The following is an 11,101-nucleotide window of genomic DNA, read 5'->3' on the forward strand; positions in this document are numbered from 1 at the left end:
ACATTCCATTGGTTTTACTATATATATTTTTGTATTTTTAATGATAGGCACCACGTCAATGAGGGAGATCTCCCGATTCCATCATATATAAGAATCCACATAAGAACAAACCTTAATTATGCACTTCTACATTGGCGGCGATGTAATCAAGGTAAGATGGAGGCAAGCTGTACAAATACACATGTATAACATTAACCACAATATCATATCAACCTTTCAGGAACTTGACGGATCTGAAGATCAGAGGATGACCTGATCTGATGACTATCACATTGTATGACTATTAGTTAAGAGCCATCAAGCCATCAAGATCTAAGAGGTATTATTCCATATCTACCCAGAAGATAAAAACTCCGAAGTTGTCCACTTCGGTCAAGTTTTTTTTATAAATTTTATGGCTGCTGCTATAGCTAATAATCAGGATTCACCCAACCTTTCAACGGCAAGCCTATCTGGAAACCTCATCTGTCCTCATCTTATTGCCTTCATGAACATCAATCTTTAGAAGCCTTGGTGGTTTTGACCAATTTGTGGACATCTCAAGACCTTTATGAGATTGAATGGGAACATTTTGGTATAAAGTTTTGTATTTTTTTAACTTGTTGTCCAGATCTCCAGTAAACTCATGGAAAAAACTGAAAACCAGTCATCAGTGTCCATATTTCTGGTCGTAGGTCTATGTGACACAGAAGAGCCTCAATTTCTGATCTTCCTTGTCTTCCTTGGCATCTACCTCATCACAATTCTTGGCAATATTGTGATTCTTAGTGTCATCTCCTTTGACAAGAAGCTACACACCCCCATGTACTTTTTCTTAGCAAATCTTTCTATTATTGACATCATCTTCTCCTCCGTCACCGTCCCAAAGCTTTTGTTTATTCTGGTCACTGGTCAGAAGACCATCTCTTACTCAGGCTGTGTCACCCAACTTTCGTTTTTTCAATTCTTCGTGGTGGCAGAGTGCTACCTTCTTGCCATCATGGCTTATGATAGGTATGTGGCCATCTGCTTCCCGCTCAACTACACCCTCATAATGAGCCAAGAGGTGAGGATCAGATCAGTCATTGCCTGTTGGGTTTGTGGTCTGGTCAACTCATTGGTCCAAGCCCTTTCAATCTCTCATCTTGATTTTTGTGGTCCGAATAAAGTGGACCATTTCTTCTGTGACGTTACTCCTCTGTTCAAATTGTCTTGCTCTGACATTCGGCTCGGTGAGGCCTTATTTTTGATTGTAGTTGTGGTTGCTGGGATGGGACCACTGACTTTCATCTTGGTCACCTATGGCCGGATCATTTCTGCCGTTACGAAGATTAGCACCGCAAGAGGTCGTTTGAAGACCTTCTCTACTTGCGCCTCCCACTTCACAGTGGTGGCTCTATATTACGGCAGTGGGATCTTCAGCTACATCTGGCCCTCCTTCACCTACGTCATGGATAAAGATGTTAAGGTGGTAGCTGTGCTGTACACAATCATGACGCCCATGTTGAACCCCCTTATTTACAGCCTGAGAAACAGGGATGTAAAACGGGCACTGAAGAAAATGTTGGGGAGCAAGGGAATAAAATAATTTCTCAATATCTACAGTTGTCTATATTTTGTTATGTTTTGTCACCCATGATCGCTCAATAATAGGCTGGTTGAAATGTGTGCACATGAAAAAGATAAAAACATACTGAAAAATAAGAGTCACAAAGACTTGAAAAAAAATATTGAAATTACTTAAATGGGGTCTCAGGCCCAGACTGGAGTGAGTGACTATTTACCTTCAGGCTGAACCCACTTTTTCACAATCACAAAGTGAAATGCCCCTTGACTATGGTAGTTCGTGTCCACAACACTGCCCTAGGTTCCTCCACTGCTCCTTCTAGACTCAACTGGCTACTTAGATCTTATGTGTTTGGGGTCTGGCTATTACCATATCCTTTTACAGTCGGTGGGTAGTCTTTTCCTCCACCACACTAGGATGTTTTTTTCCGGTGGGATGCTCTGTCCAGTAGGATGTTCTGTCCGGTGAAATGTTCTGTCCTGTAGGATGTTCTGTCTGATAGGATGTTCTGTCCAGTGAAATGTTCTGTCCTGTAGGATGTTCTGTCCAGTGAAATGTTCTGTCCTGTAGGATGTTCTGTCTGGTGAAATGTTCTGTCCTGTAGGATGTTCTGTCCGGTGAAATGTTCTGTCCTGTAGGATGTTCTGTCTGATAGGATGTTCTGTCCAGTGAAATGTTCTGTCCTGTAGGATGTTCTGTCCGGTGAAATGTTCTGTCCTGTAGGATGTTCTGTCTGGTGAAATGTTCTGTCCTGTAGGATGTTCTGTCCGGTGAAATGTTCTGTCCTGTAGGATGTTCTGTCCGGTGAAATGTTCTGTCCTGTAGGATGTTCTGTCCGGTGACATGTTCTGTCCTGTAGGATGTTCTGTCCAGTGAAATGTTCTGTCCTGTAGGATGTTCTGTCTGATAGGATGTTCTGTCCGGTGAAATGTTCTGTCCTGTAGGATGTTTTGTCTGATAGGATGTTCTGTCGGTAGGAGGATATGTCCGGTAGAATGTTGTATCCGATAGGATGATCTGTCTGGTGCAATGTTCTGTCCTGTGAGGTGTTCTATCTGGTAGGCTGTTCTGTCCTGTATAATGTTCTTTCTGGTAGAATGTTCTGCCGGTAGGATGATCTGTCCAGTAGGATGTTCTGTCTGGTTCAATGATCTGCCCTATTGGATTCACTACCCAGTAGTATATTCTTTCTGATAGGATGTTCTGTCCAGTAGGATGTTCTGTCCAGTTCAATGTTCTGTCCAGTAGGATCTTCTGTGTGGTAGGATGTTCTGTCCTGTAGAATGTTCTATCCTGTAGAATGTTCTGTCCTGTAGGATGTTCTGTCCAGTTTCTGTCTGGTGGGGGATGTTCTGTCCTGTAGAATGTTCTGTACTTTAGAATGATCTGCCCTATAGGATGCACTACTCGGTAGCATATTCTTTCTGATAGGATGTTATGTCCAGTAGGATGTTCTGTCCAGTACGCTAATTTGTCCGGTAGACTGTTCTGTCCTGTAGGATATTCTGCCCAGTAGGATGTTCTGTATGGTGCAATGTTCTGTCCAATAGGATGTTCTGTCCCGCAGGATGTTCTATTCAGTAAGATCACTGGCGGACATATAGCAGGTGCAGCCGCTGCACAGGGGCCCAGAGGGGAGAGGGCCCCCCTCACACCAAGTGTCTAACTGGCCTGGCTAGACAGCATGGGCCCCCTGTGTTTCATATAGAGGGGGCTCACCACGGATATCTGCGGTTGTTTGAACAGGCCTATAGGCCATCAAACTTGACTACTATGCACCGAGCACTGACATCAGCATGCAGCGCATAGCAGTGACGTTTAATGGCCACCAACCTATCAAAGGTCACGCATGTTTCGCGCGGCCTCTGATAGGTCGATGGCCCTTAAACGTCACTGCTATGTGCCAGGAACTGCTATCATCGTGCGGTGCATAGCAGTGAATGGCCATCACTGGTCACCGCTGTGCCGTGGAGGCTGCAATGACTTGGCGTCAAACGGCAGAGACTGAGTGCACACTGAGGGACAGTGTGAGAGAGCAGTGTGGGGTGCTTGGACCACATGGAAATTTGGGGTCACAGTATTAAGAAGTGAAAGAACAGTATGAAGAAGGGGGGAACAGTATGGAGAGGTCAGAACTTGGGGGCACTGTATGGATAAGTGGGGGCATAGGGGACAGTATGGATAAGTAGGAGCATAGGAGGGGAGTATGGTTAAGTGTGAGCATTGGGGACAGTATAGATAAGTGGGAGCATAGGGGGACATTATGGATAAGTGGGAGTATGGGGAACAGTATAGATAAGTGGGAGTATAGGTGGGAAGTATGGATAAGTGGGAGTATAGGTAGGAAGTATGGATAAGTGGGAGCATAGGGGGACATTATGGATAAGTGGGAGTATGGGGAACAGTATAGATAAGTGGGAGTATAGGTGGGAAGTATGGATAAGTGGGAGCATAGGAGGAGAGTATGGATAAGTGGGAGCATAGGGGACAGTATAGATAAGTGGGAGCATAGGAGGGGACAGTATAGATATGTGAGAGCATAGGGGAGCAGTATTTATAAGTGGGAGCATAGGAGGGGAGTATGGATAAGTGGGAGCATAGGAGGGGAGTATGGATAAGTGGGAGCATAGGAGGAGAGTATGGATAAGTGGGAGCATAGGAGGAGAGTATGGATAAGTGGGAGCATAGGGGGGGGAGTATGGATAAGTGGGAGCATAGGAGGGGAGTATGGATAAGTGGGAGCATAGGAGGAGAGTATGGATAAGTGGGAGCATTGGGGACAGTATAGATAAGTGGGAGCATAGGAGGGGACAGTATAGATATGTGAGAGCATAGGGGAGCAGTATTTATAAGTGGGAGCATAGGAGGGGAGTATGGATAAGTGGGAGCATAGGAGGGGAGTATGGATAAGTGGGAGCATAGGAGGGGAGTATGGATAAGTGGGAGCATAGGAGGAGAGTATGGATAAGTGGGAGCATAGGAGGGGAGTATGGATAAGTGGGAGCATAGGAGGAGAGTATGGATAAGTGGGAGCATAGGGGGGGGGTATGGATAAGTGAGAGCATAGGAGGGGAGTATGGATAAGTGGGAGCATAGGGGGACAGTATGGATAAGTAGGAGTATGGGGGACAGTATGGATAAGTGGGAGCATAGGGGGACAGTATGAATAAGTGGGAGCATAAGGGAGCAGTATGGATAAGTGGGAGCATAGGAGGGGAGTATGGATAAGTGGGAGCATAGGGGGGTAGTATGGATAAGTGGGAGCATAGAAGGGGAGTATGGATAACTGGGAGTGTGACGCCCTGGACTAGCCAGGTAGTCACAGGACCACATCACACACACCCCCTCCCTGGACGGGTCACACCAGTCACACATTAAAATCCTTGTTTCCACCCTCCAGGGTTGATGTCCACACCAGGTGGGGCGGAGCCAGGCGGTTGACCCCGCCCACCGAGGAGTTCACAGGTCTGAAGGCGGGAAAACACAGTAGTCAGTCCAGTTGTGGTCTGTAGAGAGTGAGGAGTGAAACTGTTGGTGTCTGGGTTGGAGCCCAGGAACGTCCAGCAAGGTAGGCAGACGGTGGTGGCCGTCTGCAGGAGTTGGTGACTGTCAGCGGAACCGTAGGCCCGGGGTCGGGCGGTGGCCTGCCGGTACCGAACCGGGGAGCCGATTGGAGCCAAGCACCAGGCAGGGTACTCAGACCCCGACTAGGCTTGAAGCCGCCCTTTAGTCAAATTTGCTGATTGAGGTCTGGACCTCAGGGGTTCATTCCCACCCAAGTCCCGATTGAAGGCAACAGCCCAACCCCTTCTGGATAAGTGCCACCGCCAAGGGCCAGAGATCCATAGGGCCAGCGTCTGCGGGCAAACGGGCTTCTCCGACACGTATACGCCGGGGAACGGACTATCGGTGCCCAGGCATTGGAGTCAAGACACAAAACACAGGTGCAGGGAAACGACAACCACCATCAACCCATCCAGGGAGAACACTGCAGCCGGCTGCGGGCCCCGTCCATCCAGCCGTCTGGTTTACCAGAGACTCTGTCCATCTGTGTCTGAGTGAGTACACCAGTGCCATCCGGCACCGCGCTGCGCTGCACCGCAACACTGCACCCTGCAAACCCCTTCTACGGAACTCTCTCCCTCCTACCGGGCCCCGGGACCAACAGCCCCTACCCATGGAGCGGTCAACACCTAGCTGCTCCCCGCCATCGCTCCCGGGAGCCCCGTCACCAGCAGTGGTGGTGCCCACCATCACCACAACCCATGGGTGGCGTCACGAACTCTATATATCCCACAAATCCAACTCCCCTTTTCACTCGTGGGCGAGGAGCGCTGCTCGAGCCCCGGGTCTGGCCCACTTAAGCCACCGAGGAGAAGGCACCGGATCCGAGCGCGATCTTCCCGAGCAGCCCCCGCGACGGGGAACCGGCCCCCGCCCCCGACAGGAGCATAGGGGGGCAGTATGGATAAGTGAGAGTGACTCGCCCACCCCAGGGCTATGGGACACCCGGTGTCGGGCCGGACTAGTCCGGAGGTAGTCAGTGGTGGCGGGGCCCGACTCCGTGACCCTGGCGGGTCAATATGGCTTTTGTGAGGGTGGTGATTATAAAGTTTATGATAATATTATTCGTGACGCCACCTGTGGATTGCGGCTATGGAGCCGCTGCTGCTGGATGGGACCTCCGGGGCTGATGGATTAGCAGCTGGGATGGTTCTGCTCCCCACAGGTGGAGCGGTACCCCGGGGCAACCGTTGGTGCTTATTAAAGTCTATGGTGATGTTGTAGATGGTGCAGTGCAGGCGAAATAATGGACGCAACACCAGGGGGTGCAGTTTCAAGGTTTTACTCACTGATTCATGTCTGTCGTGACCTGGTCGCCCACTGGTGTGCCGGTATTCCCTGTCAGGGACCTCTGCAGATCCCGGGTAGTTCCGGGAGCAAAAGCCGGTGCACCCTTCTGTTGTGTCTCTTTCTTTAGCTGTCTTCAAAGCCTTGACTTTTCTGGATAAACCTGTCTTGGCCTCCACTATAGGTTCTGGACAAGAGGGCTTGCCTGGATGGAACTGTGCCCTCTTCCCAGGGGTTCTACAGTGGGATGTGGCCCTGGGCGCTTGCAACCACCCTGGGCCTCGGTGTCTACCTTTGGAAATGACTTCTCTTCCTCCAGTTTCTAGGGACCGTTTCTTGTATGCAGCTTGATCCCTCCACCCGATGACTTAGTGGAACAGGCCACAAGCTTGAAAGCCTTTCAGTGGCCCTAGAATCTTTTCTGTTCTTTACTGCTGTGGTGTCACCTGTGCCTAGCTGGGCCCCGGGGTCTCCACCAGGAAGCTTCACTTTCTGTTACTGTTCTGAGGTTTCAGCCTCTCTCTCACTCCTCACTCTCCAACACCCTCTGTCTTACTAAACTTGACTGTCCTGTCTCTGCTCTATCCTATCCTAGTGCCCCAATTCTGAAGCTGGTGGGAACAGTCCATAAAGGCCCCGTTCTCCTCAGGTTAATTGCCGGGTTGCCTGAAGCTTCTCCCCGACCCAGGGTCCGTAATACCCCGTCGTGCCTTCGGTCCCAGACTGGTGATAGAACCAGGCTGCTGACCATCCTCCTTGACAGGTCTCAGGCACCTTGCCTCAATCCCCTGCGACCGGGGATCCGACTCCTCTAGGTCCAGACCACTTTCAACACTTTAAAACACACTGGCGGTCCCAACGGGGACTGTGACAACGGTGCTCCGCTGCCCTACTCAGAGTCCTCGGCATCACTTTGGGGAAGGGGTGCGGTGCTCACACGGGCCTCCTGGCTGCCCCTCAGCTTTGCATCCAGCGCAAACCACCCCCTCTCCCCACAGTGCCGGGTGTACTGAACCAAGTCGCCCGGCATCAGGTTACGACCTGGGTGCTCCTCTGGGAGATGGGCATTCACATCCCATCGGGCTATGAACACTTCGGCCTCCAGGCCCGGTTCATAAATGAATCCATAGCCCCGGCGGACATCAAACCGCCTCACCTGCCCTTCATACAATGGGCCCCGGACACGGAAGGTAGCTTGTCTCAGGCTCTCCTTCTCCCGGATCGTACGGGCCACCATCTCTGCCTTCTTTCTTTCCCTCTCCTCGATTTCCAGGCCCAACGGTACCGGCTCCCTGTCCCAGTACGGCGCTGCTGCGAGCTCCGGCGCACGGGTCGGGCCCCGCGAGACATTTTGGACACTGCCCACTGTTAGTGATCTGGGCGGCAGGTCCCGCGGTGTCTTGGCCTTGGACGCCGCCTTGCAGCGGCAACCCGGCGCAACCTCAGCCGAGGTGTGGGGAATGGGCACAGGGGCTTTCCTCTGCTGGGCCTTCGGCACGGAGCGGGCTATCGGCTCCGGCTCAGGGAACTTCTCGGGGGACGCCTCCGGTTCAGGCTTCGGGGATTTCCACGGCAGCACCTCCGGGCGGCTACCGGCTCCGGCTGCAGGTCGGCCCGCCGGGGCGGGCATGCTGGGTATCGCTACCGGTTGCGGCCTAGTGGCGGGGTCACAGCTTCCGGGACGGGTGGCGAGGGAGGCAGCAGGGTGAGAGGGTTTAGACCGGGTCCCGCAGCCGCGATGACCGGCCCTTCAAGGGCATCGGGGCGTGGGTCACTCACCCTCCCTTCCGCAGCTTCCTCCTCGCGTCTCCGCACGGTCGCTATGACATCCGCCATGTCGGTCTCCCACTCCTCCATGAGGAGCTGCATCTTGACCTGCAGCCTCTGGTAGAGCTGCGCGGTCCGGATCTCCACCCACGCCGTGGTTCCCGGCGCGGGGGCTACGGTGCTGCGGGACGGCATCCACATGTTGCTGGCGGCCTCTCCCAGGAACAAGATGGCTGCAGAGTCCTGGCGTCCCTGCTTTTATAGCCGCGGCTACATGTGACCAGTCGCCATTTCGTCCCCCTTAGCCTCTTTTCGGCTCCTCCTCTATCTGGGCGCGGTTTTGGCCTTCGCGCCTCCACTACTCGAGAAGACGCTCGAGCGAGAACTTTTCACGCCAAAGATGGCGGCTTCTGAAATTTTCTGGCCGGACACCTCCGGCGGTAACAAGGCGCACCTCTACCAGACGGCAGAGCGGTAAGATCCTGTTCGTGACGCCAAGTTGTCGCGGGCGGAGGAGGGGACGCTGCGCTCTCCCTCTGCTCGGGTCCGGCTGCCGCAGCGATGGGCCGGATCCCGGGGACTCGAGCGGCGCTCCTCGCCCGTGAGTGAAAAGGGGTGGTTTGGTTTTGGGGATATTGTTCGTGACGCCACCCACGGTTGTGGTGATTGTGTGGACACCTCCGCTGCTCTGTATGGGGATCCCGGGAGCGGTGACAGGGAGCAGCTTCGTTGTTATTTCTCCCCTCCGTGGGTAGGGGGTTGGTTGTCCCGGGGCCCGGTGATGGGGTAGGGGTGAATGGCAGGCCAGGTGCGGGGCCTGGTGAGGTGCAGGGTCGCGGGGGCAGCGCTGTGCCGTACAGCACGGTGGTACTCACTCAGCCTGAGACGTTGACACAGTTCTCGGTAAAACACACGGCTGGAAAGACGGTTCCCACGGACGGCTGCTGTTGCTTTTCCCCGGTAGTTAGCGGTGACTGTCTCTTTTCCCTGCACCTATGTTCAATGATGGTAGCGATGCGTTCCCACCGGTTACCCGCTCCCCGACTTGGATATGGGCCGGAGGAGCCCCTCTGTGCCCGCAGGCGCTGGCCCTGAGAAACTGGTGCCTTGGCGGAGGCGGTGTCTCTCTCATACGGTTGGACTGTTGCCTTCAATCGGGACTTAGTTGTTTGGAGACCCGGAGGTCCCCTTCACTGACGGATTTGGCAAATTCACGGCGACTCCTAGCCTTGCCGGCATCCGAAAGGCCCCTGCCAATGGTGCTGGCTTCTCCTTGTGTACCGGTCTGGTACCGCCGGGCCACCACCCGTCCACGGTCCTTACGGCACCTCCGATCAGCCTCCACTGCAGACGGTCACCGCCGTCTGCTAACCTTGCTGTCTCGGTCCGGGGCACACACCCGGACCAACTTCAGGCTTTCAAACTGTCACTTTTCTCTTTCACTACTTTCCCTCCTTCTACTTCACTCCTCACATTTCCTCCTCCAAACTTAATCTGCCTGTGTTTTCCTGCCTCCAGAGCTGTGAACTCCTTGGTGGGTGGAGACCAACCGCCTGGCTCCACCCCCTGGTGTGGACATCAGCCCCTGGGGAAGGCAACAAGGATTTCTGGTCTAGCTTAGGTGTACCTAACCGGGGTGTAGGGTGTGGTGATGTCATTACCTGTGACCCCTGGCTTGCCCAGGGCGTCACACAGAGCCTGCGGGCAAAAGGGCTCCTCCGGCATATATCCACGCTGGGGAGCGGCTTACCGGTGGGAAGCCATCGGGACCGAACACACACAAAAGGTGCAGGGAAAGGCAGCCACCACCAACCGTCCGGGAGAAGCCACAGCAGCCGGCTGCGGGACCCGTCCATCCAGCCGTTTGTTTTACCAGAGACTGTGCATCCATTTGTGGCTGAGTGAGTACTACCGTGCCGACTAGCACCGCGCTGCGCAGTCCAAGCGACCCTGCACCTTGCCAGCCCTGCTTCCCCGTCACATCAACTGGGCCCCGGGCCCACCAACCCCCTACCCACGGAGCTGCTCCCTAACAACGCTCCCGGGATCCCCGTCACCAGCAGCGGTGGTGCCCACCTTCACCACAAACCGTGGGTGGCGTCACGGAACAAATCCCCAAACTAAACCACCCCTTTCACTCACGGGCGAGGAGCGCCACTCGAGTCCCCGGATCCGGCCCACCGCTCGAGCCACCGAGCAGCAGCAGCGCCAGCGAGAGCGCAGCAGCGACGGCTCCCTCCCCGCCCGCGACAGGAGCATAGGGGGTATTTTATGGAGAAGTGGGATTATAGGGAAATGTGGCGCCCCTGACCTGGTCAGGCACCACTGAGTACTGCACCCATGCTGGGGACAGTACAAAACCGGTAATCCAGAAGGCTGACCGAGGTGTGACTACACAGGCGCATAGTGATCAGGTCTCACACATTTACCTTTGAGAGGACCCCTGGGGATCCCAGGAGGGGGCGAAGCCTCCATCTCCACTCGAGGGGTGTGGTAGAGAGCCTGGTTGCTAGGTGACGTAGGCAAGAACAGGAGAGGAGGGAAGAGTGAGCCGAAAACAGTTGAGTGGTGAAGTTCAGGGAGAGCAGAAGCAGACCCTGGAGCTCTACACAATTCTGACAACGTACGCGCAGTGACTACCGACGGGGGAGAACGGTCACCTGGTAGTGCTACCCGAAATCCACCCACGACTAAAGAGAGAGCAACGGAGTGGAGAGTAAGGAGACTGTCAGGGAGATACCAGGCCCAAACGGGTAGCAGGTCCCAGTGCAGGGATAGATCCACTTGTCCTTTGCCAAACCTGCATGAGGGGGCACTTTACACCCCCAAGACAACACCACAGAGTCCGCAGCCACGTAGCAAAGTGAGGGCCCATAGCTCACAGGAGGCAAGCAGCCGGAGTGACCTGGTCCAGGCTACAAGCAAACGGGCCAAAAA

The 11,101-nt window shown here is 53.9% G+C and overlaps 1 protein-coding gene across 1 annotated transcript; it reads left to right on the top strand.

The window, feature by feature from the left end:
• Positions 1–625: 625 nt before the first annotated feature.
• LOC142251903 (olfactory receptor 5A2-like) lies at positions 626–1,567 on the top strand. Its single transcript, XM_075324953.1, has one exon. The coding sequence runs from the start codon at positions 626–628 to the stop codon at positions 1,565–1,567; it is 942 nt and encodes a 313-aa protein (XP_075181068.1).
• Positions 1,568–11,101: the final 9,534 nt, after the last annotated feature.

Source organism: Anomaloglossus baeobatrachus, chromosome 9 (genome assembly GCF_048569485.1).
Source record: "Anomaloglossus baeobatrachus isolate aAnoBae1 chromosome 9, aAnoBae1.hap1, whole genome shotgun sequence".
Classification (NCBI taxonomy): Eukaryota; Metazoa; Chordata; class Amphibia; order Anura; family Aromobatidae; genus Anomaloglossus; species Anomaloglossus baeobatrachus.

Bases quoted from the DNA above. Each gene is read 5' to 3' on its own strand.
- LOC142251903 (XM_075324953.1), top strand. From the start codon at position 626: ATGGAAAAAACTGAAAACCAGTCATCAGTGTCCATATTTCTGGTCGTA.